This window comes from Sphaerodactylus townsendi, linkage group LG15 (genome assembly GCF_021028975.2).
Source record: "Sphaerodactylus townsendi isolate TG3544 linkage group LG15, MPM_Stown_v2.3, whole genome shotgun sequence".
In the NCBI taxonomy this organism is placed as follows: domain Eukaryota; kingdom Metazoa; phylum Chordata; class Lepidosauria; order Squamata; family Sphaerodactylidae; genus Sphaerodactylus; species Sphaerodactylus townsendi.
The window spans coordinates 23179976-23202664 of NC_059439.1; the positions used below are offsets into that span (position 1 = coordinate 23179976).

General features: G+C 41.1%; 4 protein-coding genes across 4 annotated transcripts; 2 read left to right on the plus strand and 2 right to left on the minus strand.

The window, feature by feature from the left end:
• Positions 1-4877: 4877 nt before the first annotated feature.
• On the plus strand, positions 4878-5822 carry LOC125444165 (olfactory receptor 12D2-like). The gene has a single exon (XM_048516602.1). The coding sequence runs from the start codon at positions 4878-4880 to the stop codon at positions 5820-5822; it is 945 nt and encodes a 314-aa protein (XP_048372559.1).
• A 4273-nt stretch (positions 5823-10095) lies between these two features.
• On the minus strand, positions 10096-11494 carry LOC125444166 (olfactory receptor 6B1-like). Its single transcript, XM_048516603.1, has 2 exons — positions 10585-11494; positions 10096-10142 (listed from the first exon to the last, which is right to left on the minus strand). Exons 1-2 carry the CDS (start codon positions 11492-11494, stop codon positions 10096-10098), a joined length of 957 nt encoding a protein of 318 aa, XP_048372560.1.
• Positions 11495-15921: 4427 nt separating this feature from the next.
• Positions 15922-17725, plus strand: LOC125444167 (olfactory receptor 11A1-like). Its single transcript, XM_048516604.1, has 2 exons — positions 15922-15949; positions 16778-17725. Exons 1-2 carry the CDS (start codon positions 15941-15943, stop codon positions 17723-17725), a joined length of 957 nt encoding a protein of 318 aa, XP_048372561.1. The 5' UTR covers positions 15922-15940.
• Positions 17726-20955: 3230 nt separating this feature from the next.
• On the minus strand, positions 20956-21930 carry LOC125444168 (olfactory receptor 6B1-like). The gene has a single exon (XM_048516605.1). It carries the CDS (start codon positions 21928-21930, stop codon positions 20956-20958), a length of 975 nt encoding a protein of 324 aa, XP_048372562.1.
• Positions 21931-22689: the final 759 nt, after the last annotated feature.

The following is a 22689-nucleotide window of genomic DNA, read 5'->3' on the forward strand; positions in this document are numbered from 1 at the left end:
ATAAAAACAGCTCCTGAAATGGTTGCATTTTTTCATGATGAGTGATTTGCAGCTAGGAATTGCCATTATCCAATTGTTTGTATTATAGGGGGAAGTTGTGAATAGCCACATCTTTAACAGGTGGAAAGGTTTACCCCCAGAAACGCGTTTCAAAATTGTAGTACCAGTCCAATTCAGAGAGGCCAGCATCTGTTGAAAAGCTATTAAAAGGGTTGAGGACCAAGTCATGGACTTTTGACTGAGTTGCTTATTCCTCTGGCTGAGATCTTGACAACCTCTTCCAGTGCAGTGAAAGTGATGACCCTGTTTTTCCACTGACCGTCTTGTGGTGGGCATAGAAAAAAACTAGTAACTTGATCCAGAGATGCGGAGAGCAAAAGCTAGTCTCTGCTCAAAGGTGCAGAAAGCTGGACAGCTGTATAAACTAAAATGGAAGCAGGCTGGCAACAGCCCAATCTATTGTTTACATGCTAAGTTCAAGCAGTCATGTTGAACTCCACAACACCATGAATTACAACAGTCTCTAAACTCTGTAATGTTTGTCTTTTAGTGGTTTCAACAGCAAGCGTTTGCCAATATACTTTTTACTGTACTTTTACCTTGATCAATAAAAATAGATTTCATCCATATAAACTGGTAGTGTAAACTGGTTATTTGTTTCAAGAACTCTATGATCTCCAGAGGCTCATGGATGTTATCCCCACATGGACAATCCCCCCGATGACAATCATAGCATTTCAGTAAAAAGGCATTTCGTTAAAAGGGTTTCTAGGCAGCAAAGAAATCCAGGATTCACCCAGCAATTTATAGCTTGCTTGTCAACATACGAAGTTCCCCTTTGTACAGCGTATTCAGTTCAATTATCGCATTGGACAAGTAGAAGAAGAAAAAGAGTGGATTCATAACCCTTTTTCTTTCTCATAAGGAGACTTAAAAGGCCTTACAAAGTCATTTCCCTTCCTCTCCCCACAACAGACACCTTGTGAGATACATGGGGCTGAGAAAATACAGAAGAACTGTGACTAGCCCAAGGTCACCCAACAGGCTTCATGTGACAGAGTAGGGAAACAAACCCAGTGCTTCATATTAGAGTCCGCCGCTCATGTAGAAGAGTGGGGAATCAAACCTGGTTCTCCAGATTAGAGTCCACCGCTCTTAACCAGTACGCTACACCACGCTGGCCTCATCAAGGTATGAACTGGGATCTAAATATTCTGGGATATGTTAATCTGTTCATAAAAGATTTGAAAAATGTTGAGTGGCTGTTTTTCCCCCTTTTTTCTTCTTAAAAGAAACAAAATGGTAAAAATTTAGATTGAGCAGGACATTTTCTGTTCCTATGTGTTTCACTGTAATCTGAATTCTCTGGGAATTCCCTTGTGTGTTAGACTAGAAAAACTTCAGAGATCTGCAAAATCCTTTTCTGTGTGTCTGACACCTTTAGTTTAGCTTTTCTAGCAATTGGCAGAAACTTTGAGATATAGGCTTATATCCTGTACAATGGTGATTGAACTATGGATTTTCTGGCATTTCCCTTGTAATACACTTGTCATACACTTGACCTAAAACAAATGTTTCTGGGCTCTGGACCTGTCATGGATTTACAGCACCCACAAAATTATTCTGCTGACAACTCCCCACCCATCAAGGGGAGGCTGACATTGTTCAGACTGTTGGCAGTTGCTGATAGTTGCTCTGGCTGAGGAGAATCTGGTAGACTAGAAAAAGATCAGGGCTTTTAGGATAGCAGAGTTAGTGAGCCCTATACTGGTTATTTCTCTTGTGTTTTGGTCACATTTATATGTGTTTTGCCTGAGCGGGAAATTGATTACAAAGGTCCCCTCCCCACATGTAGAATAATGCACTTTCAATCCACTTTCACGATTGTTTGCAAATGCAGTTTGCTATTCTGCACAGTAAAATCCAGCTGCAAAGTGCATTGAAAGTGAATTGAAATTGCATTAGTCTGCATGTGCAGAAGGGGCCGATGTTTTTCACTGAAATGTCTGTCTGAATAAAACCTGCCTTATTTGGTGGTGGTGGTGGTGGGTTTTTTTTAAAGTTAACTTTGTGAAAAGAATACCTTTAACTGTCTCAAGCCATCCATAATCTTGGCTATGCAGATATAAAAAGGAGAGTGGAGTTTTTTTCTCACTTATGTGGGGAGAGGGGTAGTCTCAGCTGTGAGGCAGCCTCTCTCTCTTTTTTTATCCAGAAATGTTCTGGTCCCCTTCTGGGAAACATAAATGGGTTCCTGCTGGTGGCAGCTGTCTGCATTGAAGAAAACAAGGGTGGACTAAGACTAGCTGTTTTGGGGGGCAAACATTTGGTTCCAAAGCAGAGATTGACCAATCCATGATGATCAATGGAGCTGGGTTGATGGAAGTAGAGACCTAAGGATGATTTGTTTACTCATTTATCTCCTTGTTCAGCTCCCAGACTACATGGATATCAATCCCCACAGGTCTTGTGATTCCAAAGACAATCCTTTTGGGAGCTGAAAAGATCTTCATGAGAGAGGAGAATTCAAGGGGTGGGAGTGGGAATCAGTGTCCCTTCATAGGATAAAAGCCAGAATAGAAAGTTCTGATTTAAGAACAAGGGGTTGGGTCTGATAAAACATGTATTTCCCACCAGAATAAAGCATCTTGCCCTGGATAATAGCAACAGTATTGGGGAATGAATCACTCGAAACCTACACACATAGACTGGTCAACTTGTATTGTGGGGCCAAGTTGTGGATTTGTTCCCATTCCTTTTCTGAGCACAACATTTTCTGTAAAAGGAAATCACATCACGATGGACCCCCAAGGGGATTTTAAAATAGTGAACTGGTTCAATTTAGTGATGCTTTCAGTGTCATTGTAGAAATTGCATCAAGTCACTGTTGGCCTAGTGCACAGCGGAAGGACTAGGTGCCAACTCACCCTTGCTAGAACAGGAGGTAACTGCTTGCAGTATAAGAAAAAGAAACACTCAGACAGTAGATTTAGTTCCAACAGGAATACTTTATCTCTTGTTTCTGAAAGGAACAAAAATAACAATAACTATCCACTCTCTACTCTGACAACAATCTGAGCCCGAACCTGAAGGTGAAGGAGAGGTACTGAATTGGGTATGCAGTCTTCTTATATAGTTTTGTCCAGCAAATCATTAGCTAGATGATCTAATCATCCTGGCCTGTGACCTTTTCACTTCTGCTGACTGTTACATGCCAATCACTGCAGACCCAGACAGAGAGGCTCCGACCTTTACAATTCTGCTGACTGTTACATGCCAATCACTGCAGACCCAGACAGAGAGGCTCCGACCTTTACAATTCTGCTGACTGTTACATTCCAGTCATTCTAGACCAGCATATGACCACCTTGCAATTTTCAATATCCTGACAGTCACAGTCCACTTGTGGTACCCTGCAGGGTTTTCAAAGCAACAGACAAACAGAGGTTTGCCATCACGTGCCTCTGCTTAACACCCCTGGACTTCCTTGATGGTCTCCCATTCAAGCACTGAACAAGGCTGACCCTGCTTAGATTCCACAGTCTGATGAGACTCGGCTTGCCTAGTCATCCAGCTCAGTGCACTTCTTAATGTAAGACAGCCCACATGCTAAACTTGCAAACTGCATTTTGTGGCTTGAATTCATCTACCTGTCAGAAGACATTGCCAGAAGATCAACAGAATAGACCAATGGACACAGATCTTCTCCACTTTCACCTTTCCCAACCTGCACTGTCTTCTAACCTTGGGAAATTGATTGCCCTCTCTGCCTCATTTTTTGTTGAATTGTAGGATTAGATACACTACGGGGACCGTTTGTGTCCTCAGTTTTATCTAAGAGTACATACTGACCCATGTGCTTCCCTAAACCTGAGAAATTGAGCCATGTTCCTACTTATGTTTGACAAGTATACGGCTGAATTTGACTTTGAAGCCTACTGGCTTTTTTGACTAGCAGTAGCTAGCAAATCTAGGGCTCATTCCGCACATGCAGAATAATGCACTTTCAAACTGCTTTCAGTGCTCTTTGAAGCTGTGCAGAATGGCAAAATCCACTTGCAAACAGTTGTGAAAGTGGTTTGAAAACGCATTATTTTGCATGAGCGGAAGGGGCCTAGAGGTCTTTCACATCTGAATGTACTGAGTCATCCTTTTTGCCTCCATTTTAATGTTAGTTCTCCATATTTAATGGCATAACATTAGTCACCAAAGAGTGGTTCAAAAACCGTTTACCAAAATGGAATGAAACCATGTTGGATTTAGAAGAGTGGGTTTTTATACCCTGCTTTTCTCTACCTTTAATGTGTCTCAAGGTATGTATTGTCGAAGGCTTTCACGGCCGGAATCACTTGGGTGCTGTGTGGTTTCCGGGCTGTATGGCCGTGTTCTAGCAGCATTCTCTCCTGACGTTTCGCCTGCATCTGTGGCTGGCATCCCCTGAAGATGCCAGATCCTCTGAAGATGCCAGCCACAGATGCAGGCGAAACGTCAGGAGAGAATGCTGCTAGAACACGGCCATACAGCCCGGAAACCACACAGCACCCATGTCTCAAGGTAGCTTACAATTGCCTTCCTTTCCCCCCTCACAGGCACTTTGTGGGACAAGTAGGAAAGTTCTGAGAGATCTGTAACTAGCCAAGGTCATCCAGCAGACTTCATGTGGAGGAGTGGGGAAAACAAACCCAGTTCACCAGATTAGAGTCGACCACTCTTAACCACTACACAATTTAGGCTGATAACATTTGAAGTCACCCTTTGTAATCTGGATGTTTCCCAATGGTAATGATGCATGACGTTTCTTCTGCCTTGCATAGTTTTAGTGTTCCTTCTTCTGATACAGAAGTGATCTGATCACCTTTTATTTTCCAATGTCAGCAATGGAGAACCAAACAGAGGTGAGTGAATTCATCTTGACGGGCCTGAGTTTAAGAAGACACTGGGAGCTTCAGAAGACACTGTTCACTTTCTTTTTACTATTGTACTTCGTCATTCTGTTGGGGAATGGCGCCATTGTGGCTGTAGTAATAGCTGAACCTCAGCTACACACTCCTATGTATTTTTTCCTTGGGAATCTTTCCTGCCTGGACATCTTCTATTCCACAGTAACTGTTCCAAAGATGCTAGCTGGCTTTCTATCAGAGCTGCAGACCATTTCCTTTGGGGGTTGCATGGCTCAGCTTCATTTTTTCCACTTCTTGGGCAGCAGTGAGGTCATCCTTCTTGGGTTCATGGCATATGATCGCTATGTAGCTATATGCAACCCCTTGCGGTACACCATTATTATGAGGAAGCAGGTCTGTCGGGTTTTGGCAGCAACTACATGGACCACTGGTTTTTCCCATGCCCTGATGCACACAGTGATGACTTCCCATCTTCTCTTCTGTGGGCCAAACCGTGTGGAGCACTTCTTCTGTGATATCAAACCACTGCTGAAACTGGCCTGTAGCAGCACTCATCTCAACCTCATGCTGCTCAATACTGTCACCAGCTGCATTGCTATGGGACCTTTTGTAGTCACACTGCTCTCTTATCTCTACATTATCCATTTCCTCCTTTTCAAAGTTCATTCACAAAAGAATAGGCAAAAAGCCTTCTCGACCTGCATGTCCCACCTGATGGTGGTGGCTTTGCTCTATGTGCCAGTGTTGGTCAACTACATGCTTCCATCTGTGGGCACTGAGGCTCAAAGGGAAATGATGGTAACTATCATATACAGTGCCGTTACCCCAGCTCTGAACCCACTTATCTACACACTGAGGAATCAGGAGGTGAAAAAGGCCTTACAAAAGATTCTAAGGAGAAAGATCTTCAATGAAAGGTAGCGATTAAAGGATTTTCATTGGAATCTTCACATGTAGTCACTGGAGAAAGAACTACAAATTCCCCTATAATTTATATTATACAAAGAAAACAAGGAGGTGTGTGTGTGTGTATAAATTGTCATTATGGTGCTGTGTGGTTTCCGGGCTGTATGACCGTGTTCTAGCAGCATTCTCTCCTGACATTTTGCCTGCATCTGTGGCTGGCATCTTCAGAGAATCTGCCAGCCACAGATGCAGACGAAATGTCAGGAGAGAATGCTACTAGAACATGGCCATACAGCCTGGAAACCACACAGCACCCCAGTGATTCCGGCCGTGAAAGCCTTCGACAATAAATTGTCATTATGTTTCAGCTGCCTTAGGTGACCCCATAGGGTTTTTAAGGGTTAGGGTTTGAAGAGACATTCAAAGGCAACTTGCTGTTGCTTGCCACTATGTCATACCTTTGGTATTTTTTGGAGGTCCCCCATCCAAATACTTGTCAGGTTTGAGATGGAAAGTGTGTGACTTGCCCAAAATTATCCAGCAAGTTTCCGTGGCAGGCTGGGGATTCAAATATTAGATAGGATTAGTGATAAATATTTTGAAAGGGTAATAATGGGGTTCCTGCCCTTTGTAAAGCCTTTGAGTCAAGTCCCAAACTCTGGATCCAACTTGAAATGCTGATTATCTCCAAACCACCTCCCATCCCTCCTTGAGAGCCAGCATGGTGTAGTGGTTAAGAGTAGGTGGATTCTAATCTGGAGAACCCGGTTTGATTCCCCACTCCTCCACCTGAGTGGCAGAGGCTCATCTGGTGAATCAGATGTGTTTCCGCACTCCTAAATTCCTACTGGGTGACTTTGGGCTAGTCACAGTCTTTCAGAATTCACCCAGCCCCACCTACCTCACAAGGTGTCTGTTGTGGGGGGGGAGGGGAAAGGAGCTTAGAAGCCACCTTGAGTCTCCTTACACGAGAGAAAGGTGGGATGTAAATTTAAACTCTTCATCTTCTTCTTGGCAAGCTGAAACAGTCACAAGAATAACAATAAGCAGGAAACATTTGTTAGACATCTGATGTGCCCTTTGGAACCATTTTTCTTGTGAAGACAAATCTTATCTTCCCAAGTGAAAATCATACTATTTGGAATTATTCTGCCTATTTCGTCCATTTGTAAGTCAAAGAAATAATCAAATATCATAATCATGGGAGGGAACAATGGAGACAGAAGATAAAATATGCCATTTCAAAAAAGATGGGAGACAGGACTCATTTCTTCCTTCTGGAGTTTATACCCCAACCTTTTTCAAAGGCAGATTTTTGCTGAGGGCAGTGGAGGTTTGAATTTCAGAGTTTAGGAAAGATGAATTTTGGAACTTTTTTTTAGCATCTTTATCAAGAGCTCTTAAACCCCTAAGGATTTTTCAAAACTTCAAAAATATTAGTAGGGGCAAAAAAAACTGGGGTGGAGAGAGTGTTCTCTTCAGTAGATTCATCCTGATGGATAAAATTCTTTTGTTAGAGATGTACAAACCTACCACCTTCAAATAATTTTTCTAATATCAAAAATTGTATGGCTTTTTCCCCAAAGAAATTCCTGCTGAATCTTACTTGTCATGATTGTTGGTGGTGAACCTAGTCAGTTAAACTTTGCCTGTAATGATGATGTGGGTTTTTTTTTTCTTTCACAGTTCCTCCCAGATGTTTTGTATGATCTGATGGGTTTATTCTACCAAACATATATTATGTACATAATTTAAACTGGAAGAGTTGTCTCAAACTCACGTACAATGTGAAGAAGATGTACTTGAAAACTAATGTTTGGAAGGTGTATAAAGATGAGGTATAAAGCTCAGGATGTTATTCCAGAAATCCATCACCAGTTTACCATATCAATGCTTCTGTTGCTATCTTTGCTACTGTATGTATCAATTGTGGAAACTCTGATATACAGTTCTATGGGTGTGGGAAGGAGATGATTGAACAGAACACATGTAGCTCAGGGTACATTTCCTTCCTTTCCCGAGCCTTACCCAAACTCTCCGAACCCCTCTATATTTCCCCTCTGCTCATCTCAATCCTGTTGAATAAATGTGATCTGGGATTTTCAACCTTGGTACTTAATTCCTAGGCATGTGATTAAGCAACAGATAGTCTTTAGTCTTCTTCCATGTATTGCTTTTCCCATTGGAAAGAATGGTTTTGATTAGTCACTGGATGTTCCATGAGAGAAGTTTATGTGACACCTGTAGGTACACATTTGTTTCTTCATTGGCAGACATTGGCTCCCAAAAATTGTTTCGGGTCTCAGAAATGGAGCAAAAGAGACACTTAATTGCCCAGTATGATACAGTTCCAGTCCAAATTACATGTGAGAATTATAGTTCAAAAATGAAAGTTCCAGAGCATAATATCTGCTTTTGTGGAGAACACCTACAAAATGTAGTTAATGCTAACTGGAGAAAGAGCTGGCTGCCAAAAGTTGAAGCAAGAATACTTAGGATGGCCATCCTTCAGATGAAACCTGGAAATTTCCCAGAATTATAACTGATTCTCAGGCTACAGGGATCAGTTCCGATGGAGAAAATGGCTTCTGGGATTGGGGGTGGGAGGCAGGATCAATACCTGGACAGTATTGGCATCTTCTAATATTTTCTTAATTTTGGATACCCACATGCATGCACTGTGGAGAAGATCACCTTTTACTTACATTTTCATAGATTGTATATTACTTATTTTTTGTATGTAAATGTCACCAATGGACACAATAAAGAAAAAAACAACAACATTCTGAACTCTCTTTTTTGCATTCCTATTTTTTGTGAATTTCTACTTGTCTATATACTAATAATCAAGAAAGGCTCTTCAGGGGAAAGAAGTGACAAATGACCTCTATTTCTCACTTGTCTTGAAAGCCCCATCCTGCAGATATGAGAAGCGACAAGTTTGAATTAATTTCCCACCTTTCTTTCCTGTAAAGTTTCAAATTGGCTTACAAACTCCTTCTCTTTCATGCCTCACAACAGACACTTGTGAGGAAGGTGGGGCTGAGAAAGTTCTGGGAGAACTGTGACTAGCTAAGGAAGAGCAGGAAACCACCAGTTCATTAAATAAGAGTCCACCACACATGTGGAGGAGTGGGGACTCAAACCTGGTTCCCCAGATTGGAGACCAGGATTGTTAACTATTTCAACTGACTCTCACTAACAACATTTTGTCAATTGTCTGATAAAGGATTGTAATATTTTAGGAATCCACAGTGGTCTTATTAATCTAATTTACCTGTTTTGGGCCCTTGGTCTTCTGCAGACAAAACCTTGTGGGCTTTTTCTATTAATCTGACAACTGATACTCCCTATCGTTATCATTTCAGAGATCAGCATCGGTTGGATATGTTTCATGCATATGTGATTGAAGCCTTTAATTGAATTACACCCACATGTTCAGTTGTCTTCTTTCAATTAACTACTTGAGATTTGGAAAGGTTTTTGTTATTTCAGCACACTGTCACATGCAAACAAAGCTACTGAGCCCAAAGATTCTTTTGGTAACAAGCAACAAGTTCAATTTAATTGTCCAAAAGAACCAAAACATAGAGGTCAGTGGCATAGATTATACATTAAGGGAACAAAAGAACTTTCAACTAGAAAGTGGGATCAGATTTGACCCCCAGAAGTGGGAGGTTTTTGGGGGGTGGGGTGGGGGGATGTTACAATGTTGTTTTCAGTCTTCTCCAATTCAGTACTTGCATATAGCCCCAGCTTAGGCATATGTCTCTCCTGATAGATACAAGCTGTCATGTGTGAAAGGTGAGATAAAAATAAACATAATTTTTCAATTTACATATTATTGTTCCCAGAAATGATAATGATGGAAAAGCAACAAAACATCATCACAAATAGTGAGATGTTTGTCCCATTTCTTTTTAAGTCTCTGCTGTGACTCACTGGTGCTGCAGAGAAAATAAAAGAAAGAATGGCTTGCATCAGGACTGGAGTGTCTACCTCCAGGATACTGGGGGCGCCCAGCAGAGCCTACCAAGGAAAGCCCTCCTTCATCCCTTTCCCCTCTTTCTTCTCTTTTTTCCCATTTTGCATCCCCCCCTTTCTACCTTTTCCATACTTTCCTCCCCCCTAACCCTGTCTTATGCCTACCCATTAACACCTTGTGGCTCCTCATGCTGATTATTCATGATTTCTCTGATCTGGAAATGACAATATCATCTGAAAGCCATGATCAGTGCACCATTATTGTTAACTAAGAAATGTAAAGTTTTAAGTATTTATATGGTACTTACGATTTTAATGAAAATTCTCTGTTGCTAGCTTCCCTTCCTTGTCCTAGTGTGTTTCTACGTAAAGTTAGTTGCATGTAACAGCTTCTGTTTTGGTTTTGAGGAACAGATTAGAGAAGAAAGCAACTCTTGCTGAATGTATTGTCGAAGGCTTTCACAGCTGGATTCAACTGATTGTTGTGGGTTTTCCGGACTGTGATGTGGTGGTCTGGTAGATCTTGTTCCTAACTTTTAACCTGCATCTGTGGCTGGCATCTTCAGAGGTGTATCACAGAGATGATACACCTTTGAAGATGCCAGCCACAGATGCAGGCGAAAAATTAGGAACAAGATCTACCAAATCACGGCCACACAGCCCAGAACCCCCCCCCCCAAAAAAACCCCAAACACTTGCTGATGTTGAATCTCCCACTGTCTCTCTCATCTAGTTTGCCCCCAGTCATTTGGAAACCAGTTTTCACTGACTTACCCAATGGGACATTTCCTACCTAAATTTATTCTTATTGCTTCCTTCACTTCTTTATTTCTCAAGCAATAGATAAGAGGATTGAGGGCTGGAGTGATTACAGCATAGAATATGGACACTATTTTGTTCAGGTTAAAGGGGTGTATTTTTCTGGGCCGAGCATACATGAAGACTGTTGTTGAGAAGAAGATAATGACCACAGTAAGATGAGAGGCACAGGTTGAGAAAGCTTTCCTCTTTCCTTGAGTTGTGGGAATATGACAAATGGAAATAATTATGAACAGGTAGGACATGACTGTGATGGAGAGTGGAATCAAGAGGATGACCAATGCCAAAATGAAATCCACTAGCTCAGCCACTGACATATCAGTGCAGGAGAGGTTAAGTACGGGAGAGATGTCACAAAAAAAGTGATTGATGACTCCGGGGCCACAGAAACTAAGTCTAGATATAAAGATGACCTTGACTAAAGAGATAGAAAAGCCACACACCCAGGACAGCAAACCTAGCTGGAAGCACAGCCTGTGGGTCATAATGACCGGATAACGAAGTGGATTGCATATGGCAACATAGCGGTCATATGCCATGACAGCCAGGAGAACACATTCAGTACACATCAGGGAGATGAAGAAGTAAAGTTGTGACATGCAGTTCTGGAAGGAGATTATTTTGTTCTGGGACCAGAAGTCTGTCAGCAGTTTCGGAAGGGTGACACTGATGTACCAGATTTCCAAAAAAGACAAGTTTCCCAAGAAGAAGTACATTGGCTTGTGAAGTTTCCGGTTACCTTTTACTACTGAGATAATGATGAGATTCTCTAAGATTGTCAGTATGTAAATGAGGAAGAAGACCACAAAAAGAAAAAGCTGAATCTCTAATACAGCGGGGAATCCCAGGAGAATGAATTCAGAGATGATTGTTCGGTTCTCCATCACTCCTTATCTATATGTAGTCCATAACAGTCCTTATCTATATGTATCCTGTATATTGGATCCCGTACCTATAGAACATAATTGGTAAATCAGATTATTTAATAATATGAAATGACTAAAATAAATAAAGATATTAACAAATCTCATTTATTTAGTAGAGAACATATTTCATTATCCTGTTGGAATCAGTCTATAAGTACCAAATTTGGGGTGGAGTGTTCCCATAACATTTAGATCTCAATAAGAAGTTTTAACAATTAAATGACAATCCTTATGCTTTTTTCAAAATATATACACTACACGGTTTGGGAAGGCATTTAAGGTTAAAAACATTTTTAAAATAATAACATTCTTGTTTAAATTTAGGTTAACTTAAGTTTGTGATCTTTTCATTTTTTTCTGAGTTGGGTAAAAGATCTCACAGAGCATAAGACCAACAGCATATACCATTGTAGGATTCTTGAGTTTACAGTTTACAGGTCCAAGCCTATACTCAATATCAGAAATGTAAAGCTAGAGCACCCCTAAGATTGTCTAGCATTTCCTTTAAGACCTCCAATAAGCCCAGGCTCACTGGTTCTATTGTTGAACCACTGTTATCCTTCGGAAGTTTCTCTTCAATATCAACTCCTCTTAAACTTCAATTGAATTCTATCCTTCTTTTAATTTCAGACCATTATATATTATATCGGACCATTATATTATATTTCAGACCATTATTATATCACTTTTCTTGTCTTCAGGAGCAGAAAAGAACAAGTCCTTCCCCCCATCCCCACATAGCAACTCTTCATTTACACCAAGAACACAATTATTTGTCTTCTCAGTCTCCTGTATTCCAAGCTAAACTTATCCAGTTCCTCAAAGCTTTTGTTGCAAATTAAACCTCTGCGTACCTGTTTTGGCAGGTAGTATATCCAAAAGCCATGAAACTACTGTTACTATTTGACATATTTTTATATTTATCAATGGCTAGGAAAGACAGTTTAAAAAAGAAAATCATTGCAATGAAGCTATAATTTGATTTAATATACTCTAAACTTAATATATTTTCTTTAAAATATCATTTATCTAGACATAACCATTTTTAAATGAATTTATGCATAAAGATAAGGATTTGAGCATTCAGCTGTAGCATTTATGAACACAGAAACTCTGATGAATTCTCAACTCACTTAGTTCAGTGATGTACCAAGGGTAGCGTCTGTTCTTACCTGATCACTCTGCTAGTTTAAAAAAATTCTAACTATGCAATACTTTCATATTGTGTGCATGGCATAATTATAACAGTTACCTTTCTCATTGTCTACCAAATGATGCAATGGAAGATACTTTTTTTTATTCAGCCAATCCTCTCAGCTTTCTAAGAAAATCCCATGAGTGCAAGCCATAATAGCCTTAATGAGTAGATAGATATCTGCCTGAACCTACATGAATTGGGGAGGGGAGCGTGAAGGGAAGGGAAGGGAGGGGGGAGGAGGGAGTTAAAGAAACCATATCCAAAAGAACCTGGGCTACTGTTCTTAGGTGTTCTCTCTGTATTAATTTATCTGACTTTAAAAAAACTGACTTGGACAAGGCACTTTAACGATGGGGAACCCATTTACGTGAGGACTGTTGTGTTGGTTGTCCTCATTTCTCCACGACCGCAGGTGGCGTTGGGGGGAGAGAACTCCGGTTGACACCCCATAGTGTCTGGGGTGCCGCAGGGAGCGATCTTCTCCCCGATGCTTTTTAACATCGATATGCACCCCCTGGCAAGTTTGGTCCGGAGTTTCGGGCTGCAGTGTCATCAGTATGCAGATGACACACAGCTCGTGTTCACAATGGAGGGCCACCTATCTTCAGCCCCTGAGGCTCTCCAGCATTGTTTGGACGCTGTTGCTGGTTGGTTGAGAGCAAGTCAGCTGAAGTTAAATCCTAGTTGTCTAACTTCTGGTCCTGGCTAATAGCTGATAGTGGGAGGGGAGGGCAAGGCCATGTCTACTGACCATTGGAAATAGGTAAATGTAAAGGAGGCAAAGATAATGCTAGACACCTCTGTGAGCAACACACCATGACTGATCCATGGGCTGATTTCACATCATGACATTTACTAGATAGACTATGCTTATCAGGTGGCTTGCCACTAACTGTCCCAGTTGTCTCCACTTTAGCCGCAGTGAACTGGGTCCTCATTTTACTGACTTCAGAATAATGGAAGACTTGAGCCAGCTACCTAAAACTGAAGCAATTTCTAATTAGTTCATCCACCTAAGGGATCACCATTTCCAATAAAGGAGCAAGAAACTTTGCTAAGTAGAGTGGTATGGTGGAAGCCTTGGAAATGTTTGTGTTTCTCACCATTATTTGTGTATTGGTTGTGTTTTAAAGTGGGAGGAGGCATAGAAATGGAATCAATGACATCACATAGGCCCTGCCAGGTTAAATAAACCAGTTCCAAAGATTCCTCTGTTCCCTCTGTTTTATTCGTTCAAAACTGCAGTTTCAGAAGATCTTCTGTGCGCTTCAGGGAGGAGTCTTGGAGCTCTATTGTTTGCAAACATTACTTATGCTTTTTCCATAAGCCCTCCCAAGCAACTCTTCCAACATTATCCATTGGTTGGGCTGTGAAGATGTATAGACTGCCTGAAATGCTCTTAAACTTTCTCTCCTCCCATAGCCCACCTTTGCTTTCTATATTTGGGTATATGCTTGAGTCTTCCCCTTCCCAGAATCTGGTCGTCATACCAAATAGCAGCAACCGAATCACTGGGGGCAGCCATTGCGGCTGTGGTGAGCAAACAGGCAAAGGGTGGTTGCTTACAAGATGCAATGCATAACAGTAAGCTGCAGAAGGTCTGCATTGATTGGCTCCAAGCCTAAAAGGCGGGAAGAGCCAGGGTATAAAGGGTGCCACACCCTGAGCTCGGCCTTCTTGGCTGCCGAGACTCAGGAACAGTGTAGCCGACCCACACTCCCTATGTTCATGATGTTGTATTGCATGTGTTTCTGTTCATATTTTGTCACAGCCTGGCAGGTTGGCAACAGGAGTCGCAACATCTGGGGAGAAGCCGAGCCATGTGGCTGGTCTTCTCCCATGCTTGTGCCCTGTGGAAAAGCCGGGGTGTGTGGCAGGCCGGTAGGCAAGCTGGTAGGCTTAGCCAGTGCCCGACACCCCAGCAACTGGGGTTGGGTTGGGCCGATAGGCGGCCGGTAGGCTTAGCCAGTGCTCGACATCCCAGCAAGCTTGGGAGGATGGTGGGCCAGTAGGCGGCCAGTAGGCTTAGCTGGTGCCCGTCTCCTCAGCAGCAGCAGGAAGGGTTGAAGCCGGGGGTTTGCCCCTGGGGCTCCCAGCTTTCTGCAGGTGGTCCCCAATGGAGATTGGGGGACGCTTGATGTTGCGACCCGTTTGCTGCCCAGCTTCTCTGTACATAGTTATGTTATGATTAATAAATTGGGCTGCGGCCCAATCCATTTTCCAAGCCTGTCGTTGTAGTGTATTCATTTGCCCGAGAAGGGTCTCACCATCTGCATGCAAATAAGCCTGTCCCTGTTAGTTATTTATTTATTTATTTATTTATTTATTTATTTATTTATTTATTTATTTATTTATTTATTTATTTATTTATTTATTTATTTATTATTCTACTTTTATACCGCCCTCCCCCGAAGGGCTCAGGGCGGTTTACAACAGTGATAAGACAATAAAAATTAAAACAATTTAAAAGCAGCATCCAATTTCTGTATCAATTAAAATAAAGATGGCGTCCCGCTATTAAAACTCCTACAAAGGGAGGAGTGTTAATCAGTGTTTCTCTGCTTCTATTCTTTTCTTATCAGCTACATTCCAGTGTGGTTACAGTCTCAGGCAAGGCCAATTTGTGTCTATGTTTTTCCAAAAAGCCCTTTTCTATATTCTCTAATAGATATGATTCTTACATATATGATGTGTTATAAATTACTCTAATATAGTTCCTGTGACTATCTCTGTCTGTCTGTCTGTCTGTCTGTCTGTCTGTCTGTCTGTCTGTCCTGTCTGTCTGTCTGTCTGTCTGTCTTTTGTTCAATTTCCCTCCCATCTTTCATGGTTTTTGCAGGACCCATGATCCCCAGAATAGAATAAAAAACCATTTTGATCCAACCCATAGAACTAAAAAGCAACTGAAATAGCTATATGAACCTCTTTCTGATCTTCCTGACACACAGCCTTGTTAGTTGTGCAGCTCTACACAGAGCTCACAGAGCCCCTTTCCTGCTGGTTGTTCCCTATAGCATAGTCCTTGAATGTTGCATAAATGTTATTCAGTTAATTCCCCTGATGAAGTCACATGGGATGTCTTTGGGGAATAGATACAGATACTGTCTGGTGGCTCAGATTGTTTCCTGGTAGCAAATAAAAGGTTTGCCAGAATTTTAAGATTTGTTTTCAAAATCATCAGTCCATCACATTACAATATCTTGAGAATGAAAGTAGTAAGTATTCAGGAAAAAAAAATAGACAAATGGGTATTCTTTTATTCCTATAAGAATTTCATTTAAACTTTCTTGGTATTGCAATACTTTATCACAGTTTAGGGCTGCATGTCTGGTTTTCAGGATTAGTCACTAAGAACTGTAGCTCATGAAGGCAGCGATGCTGTTCCCTGTGGCATGGTAGGTTAAGAGTGGGTACAAAACTCTTCAGCCAATTCTGCTCATATACAGAATGTCCATGAGGACTGACACTCAGCTGACAGAAGTTATGTAGAATATGAAACATCTGATATCAGGAAACTGGAAAATGTTTTTGCTTTCCCTGGGAATCAAGCTGCCATGTTACTGAGACACATACTTAATTATCATCTCAATGAAAGCAGTAGATATTTGGCCAAAAATATAATCATATAATAACCATTGAGATGCTAACATCATACAAAATTAGCTGATAATCAAGTTAAGTAATGTCTAGCAAGATTTGAAGAATGGTTTCAAATGACAGCTAATCCGTATCTCCTTATGCACTATACCTTTTCCAGTGTTTCTTCTCTAGCTTCAAAATAAAGGAAATACATGCACTTTAAAGCAATAAGGATCAGTGTGATAGAGATAACAATGGTAGACTTTGGACTGATGTTTATATTGTTGATGAAAGGACAGTTCCTTGTTTGACTCAAAACTGATTACATGCCCGTGGGTATCCCAGTTAAATACTAAAAAATGACCAGTGGCCATTTTTTTAAGCTGCAATGTTATTAGATTTGCCCAGTAGACCAATGTTCAGCAACAAACTATAATGATATTTTCATGTCTGCTTTTCTGCAGATAAACCCCTTGAGCAACCAAACACTTATCACAGAAGTCATTCTGCTGGGATTCGGGGATCACCCTGAACTGCAGATTTTTTTCTTCCTGCTGTTTCTTGTCATTTATGTCATCACCATCATGGGGAATGTTCTTATAGTTGTGCTAGTTGTGAGTGACAGGCACCTTCACACTCCCATGTACTTCTTCCTGGGGAACTTGTCCTGCCTGGAAATCTGTTACACCACAACCATCCTTCCCAGAATGCTAGCAAGTTTCCTGACAGGGAATAGAGCCATTTCCTTATCCGGTTGCCTTATACAGCTATATTCCTTTGGCTTTCTGGTGACTGCAGAAACTTGTCTCTTATCTGTAATGTCTTACGATCGGTATTTAGCCATTTGCAAGCCGTTCCAATATCAGTTTGTTATGAATAGCAAGGTATGTACCTCTTTAGCCGCTGGTTCTTGGATAAGTGGCTTTATTTCAGTCTCGGTAGTGGTTGTATGGATGTCACAGTTAACGTACTGTGGCTTCAATGTCATTGATCATTTCTTCTGTGACACTATCCCACTAATCAAGTTGGCTTGTAGTGACACATCCCTGGTTATGCAGGTAGCCTTTGTGTTATGTTCTGTATTCACTTTTCCTCCATTTCTGTTGACTGTAACATCATACATTTGCATCATATCAGTCATCCTGAGAATCCCCACAACGAATGGTAGACAAAAGACGTTTTCTACCTGCTCTTCCCACCTTCTTGTAGTCACCATTTTCTATGTTACCTTAATGATTGTCTATCTCCTTCCAGAAGAGCCTTCTCTGAGGGGTTCATCAAAAGTGTTCTCCGTCTTCTATACTGTCATGACTCCACTGATCAATCCCCTAATATACAGTTTAAGAAACAAGGAGGTGAAGGAAGCCCTGAGAAAATGGGATCAAAAATTCTGGTCACCCCTTGGATTTTAGAAAATGCTCCTAATAGCTCCATTTGTTTTATAAACTAATATACCTGTGTGCATTTTTGTTTTAATGGAATGGGGGAAATTAAACAAAAATAAAATGATATTTTTGTTATATTATTTAAGAAGAAAAAGAATTTGGATTTATATCCCATGTTTCTCTCCTGTAAGGAGACTTAAGGTGGCTTACAAGCTCCTTTCCCTTCCTCTCCCCAAAACAGACACCTTGTGAGGTAGGTGAGACTGAAAGAGTTCCAAAGAACTGTGACTAGCCCAAGGTAACCTAGCAGGAATATAGGAGTGTGGAAACATCTGGTTGACTAGATAAGCCTCTGCCACTCAAGTGGAGGAATGGGAAATCAAACTTGATTGTCGAGAGTAGAATCCATCTGCTCTTAACCACTACACCACACTGGCTCTCCAGAACGTCTCATCATTTGGTATTCTTTTTTATTTTACCTCCCTACCCAACCAGTATGCCTGTCCCCCAACCTACACTCCGGTTGTCCAGGTGAACCACAGTGTCCCAGTAAGTGTAATGTTCTCTCTGCCAATTATGGACTAGGAAATCCTAGATGCCATATAAGATGTGAAATTCAAAAAGTTTACTTTTTAAAAAAAATGCTTCCAACTTTAGCTGCATGACTGAGGTATCTAGCCCTGAACCAGATAGTCTTGACCATGTGGATTCTGACATCCCATACCCTTTAAAATTCTACAAGATGTCCAACTAACTCATGGATGCAGGAGAGACTGCAAAAATCTTCAGAAAAGCCTAAGCTAGTAAGAACCAAGAGTTTTTCCTTCCCTTGCTCAGAAAAGACCATTGTGTAAAAATAGTAATCATAATGAAAAAAAAACATTGTCCAAGATATTTACAAAAAATTCATTTATCTAGAAACCATCCTCTCTCACCAACGTCACTGAAGAATGTTCACCAGGCAAAAAAATACTTTCATTGGCAGGAGTCAGTTTTAAAATTCTATCTAATTATGGAGTATAATATATTCATATTCTGTAAATAGGATGTCATAATGTAACAAACATATTTCCTGAAAAATAGTTGATGCACTATTAAAGAGTAATATAACATTCTGTTGGACAGACAAAGACACACACACACACACACACAGAGAGAGAGAGAGAGAGAGAGAGAGAGAGAGAGAGAGAGAGAGAGACTTGTATCCAGTGAACTGGATTTGTTTCCCCACTTCTACATAAGAAGACTATGGGGTGACCTTAGATTAGTCACAGTTCTTTGGAATTATCTCAGGCCTCTTCCACACATGCAGAATAATGCACTTTCAATCCACTTTCACAATTGCTTGCAAGTGGATTTTGCTATTCTGCACAGTAAAATCCAGCTGCAAAGTGCATTGAAAGTAAATTGAAAGTGCATTATTCTGCATGTACGGAAGGGGCCTCAGTTTCACCTCCCTCAAAAGTTGTCTGGTGTGGGGAGACAAGGGGAAAAGGAGTTTGAAAACTGCCTTGAGACTCCTTCCAGGAGAGAAAGATGGGGTATAAATCCAAACTCCTCCTCCTCCTCCTCCTCCGCCTCCTCTTCTTCGTACCCTTTAAAGGTCAGCTTGGGCTTGGGCGTCTAATTTGCAGTTTATATTCATGGGACAAATGAGCTGTTATTTTCTGCTAGGGTCTGTGTCTCTATCTCTAGAAACTTGACATGAGAACAACTGGACACTCCTCATCAGCAGAGTCCCTCTTTTCTCTGCTGTGCACAGATTTATTAATTGTAAATTACCTGAATCAATCTTTATATTTCAATTTTTCCCATGTTTAAAACACACATTTACACCACAGATATATTACATTTACAAAGACCAAAAATCATCCACATATATAGAAAGAGAAACTTTCTCATTCACAATAGATTTCCAAAGGTTTATGAAATTAAGTACATTTTATGCATAGAATTGAACAGCTATGTCCTCTTCTCAGCTAATCCATGAAATTAGAAGTCACTTCTATCTTCCAGTGTTCAGGAAGAGGTTTAGTATGCCTCAGAATGCTGTTACTAGATTTATATTCCACTTTTGACTGGGGTCCTCTAAAGTGGTTCACAATACTCCTAAAATAGAATGCTCCATTAAGAAGGCAGCTATTCGATATAAAAATTAAAATCATTCAATAGAAGGATCTACTTTGCTTGGTTTCTTTCAGCAGATGAGGCCTCTAGGCAGTGGTGGGATCTAAAAATTTTAGTAACAGGTTCCCATGGTAGTGGGATTCAAACATAGCGCCAATGGGGCTGGGTGGGGCATGATGGGGGTGTGGCCGGGAGTGGGGCATTAATAATTTCTCTGTTACTGTAAAAAAAACTCCTAATTTCCAGTTGGTATCTTTCTGTCCATAATTTAAACTCATTGTAGCAAGTCCTATCGTCTACTGCTAACAGAAACAACTAAAGAGTCCCCTGGACCCAACAGTAGTTAAAGGGTCCCTCCTCTTACTAGCCGGCAAGCTCCGAGCTACGAGAAAGAAGAAGAGAGGGGGAGGCGAGGGTGTGGAGACGGAAAAGCGGACCCAATTAGCAACCCACTCTCGGCACACACACAAAAGTAGTAACCCACTCTCAGGAACTGGTGAGAACCTGCTGGATCCCACCTCTGCCTCTAGGATATCCTCCTCCTCCTACATACTGCCAAGAAGAATTACTCTTTCTGAAAGTTAAAAATGAAGAACAGCTGAAAGACTATACTGCACTTCATGAGACCTATGTACAAAAGCCATGAGGGATGGGGATTGTAGAAGCATGCAGAATTGGACAAGATTGGGGGAGGGGGGAATCTGTGGAGAAAATCTGGGGACAATGAAGGGCAGACTGATATTGAATCTACTGGCCAAGCCTTTGATCTCCCCATCTATTCATCAGTTCTTCTGTCAAGTGTACAAATTGTAGGTGTATGACTTCTCCTGAATCACCCACCCTTTATTTTTTTGCAAATTATAGGTCATGTTGAGGGAGTCTACACTTAAAGGTTTTATGCACAAGACCAACAAACATGTGGAGATGGAGAAAGGGGCTAATATTCACAGTTCTTCAGTCCCTTCCACAGACACTTATTCCCCATTTGCACAGGGCTCAAATAGTATCACCAATTTTAAAAATAGCATTGCTTTCACTTTTGAGATGGTTCATCAATATAATGATTTGCATGTCAGATTCTCACATACATACACCTTTCCCTCCTATTAATGTTCAATCTCTGCATTAAGTTAAGTCCCATCTCTGCCATTAACACGTCTACCAAGTAAGTGACCAGAAGAAAATCTGTCCACTGCTTTTTTGAGTGCCTCCTTGAACTCCTGGTTCCTTAAGGAGTAGATGATTGGATTTAGCAGTGGTGTTAAAACAGTGTAGATAACAGACACTAACTTATTGAAATTAAATGCAGCGAGGGCCTTTGGCCGGGCATAAATGAACAGAGAAGCAGCGTAGAAAATGGTGACTACTAGAAGATGCGAGGTGCAGGTGGAAAATGCCTTTTGCTTCCCTTTGGCTGAAGGGATGCGGAGAACTGTGGAGATAATGCAGAAGTAGGATGCAATTGTCACAGAGAGTGGGCCAAGGAGTATGAGCAAGGCCAGCAGGAAGTCAATGAGTTCAGCCAATGACATGTCAGTGCAGGCCAGGTTGAGAAGTGGGGAGACATCACAGAAGAAATGGTTGATGATGTTGGGTCCACAGTAGCTCAAACGGGAGATGAAGAAGACTTTCCCCATGGCTATGAAAAAGCCGCTTAGCCACGAACCAGCTGCTAAGCGGATACAGAGCTCTTGATTCATTATCGCTGGATAACGCAATGGGTTGCATATAGCAACATAGCGGTCATAGGCCATAACAGCTAAAAGGACACACTCTGTACATGCAAGACCCAGGAAGAAGTACAGTTGGGCCATGCAACCTGGGAAAGAAATATCCTTCTTCTCTGACACAAACCCCACCAGCATCTTAGGAACAGTAACAGAGACATACCAAATCTCTAGGAAAGAAAGATTGCTCAGGAAGAGGTACATAGGTTTATGAAGGCTGACATTCGTGTGGATAAGTGTTGTTATGATGATATTCTCTATGACTGTCAATGAATACACAAACAGGAAAATGACAAATAATGTTAGCTGCAGTCTAAGGCTTCCAGGAAAACCTACTAGAATAAATACAGTCACTTGTGTCTTATTTGTCCACTGCATCCTGGATTATGTTGTTGAACTCCTGAAAATAAATATTCAAAATAAAATTCAATAGCATGCTTTCTTGCACAGGAATTCTTTAGAGTTATTACACTGAATGCAGAATTATAGTTCAAATTGATATATGGTTAATTTGTCAACTTGATTTTTTTAACCAGAGCCAAAGAACAACTATTTAAAGTTTCTCCAGTCTGATACACAGTCCAGTCAAGTATTTATTGTTTGAGCCATTGGCTATAACAATACAGAGATACAATCTGATACACAAACTAAGCTGGTCTGCAGCCCAGCTGTGTTCTATGCAGCACCCCAATCCCAAATAGTATTTTGTAATGGAGATAACAGATTATACTATTTGTGATATGGGATTTTCATGAACATTCCAACTACAGAGGGAAACTCCAGACAACTGGATAACTAATAATGCAACTCCTGCAATGGGTGTGATTAGTTTAGCTGAGCAAATCAGACTCAGGCCACAATAGTATGATAGCAGGATGAGGACTGATGAATGTAGACTTTAGCAGTGATAATTTGTCCAGTGAAATGGGTCTGGAGTCCAGAAACAGTTGGTTTAAGAGTTTGGACGCCATAGATGGTGAACTGATAGGATCTGAACCCTTATTCCAGCTGACATTTTCCAAGGTAAATACCATCACCTAATAGATAACATGCAATTAAAGGGACAGGACTTTTTTTTCCCCAGCAGTTGACAACCCAGGTGATGGTAAATGTAAGCTACCATAGAAACTGTCTGTT

Bases quoted from the DNA above. Each gene is read 5' to 3' on its own strand.
- LOC125444168 (XM_048516605.1), bottom strand. From the start codon at position 21,930: ATGCAGTGGACAAATAAGACACAAGTGACTGTATTTATTCTAGTAGGT.
- LOC125444166 (XM_048516603.1), bottom strand. From the start codon at position 11,494: ATGGAGAACCGAACAATCATCTCTGAATTCATTCTCCTGGGATTCCCC. The intron at 10,143-10,584 runs GTAGGAAATGTC...GAAACACACTAG, and splicing joins AGCAATAAGAATAAATTTAG to GACAAGGAAGGGAAGCTAGC.
- LOC125444165 (XM_048516602.1), top strand. From the start codon at position 4,878: ATGGAGAACCAAACAGAGGTGAGTGAATTCATCTTGACGGGCCTGAGT.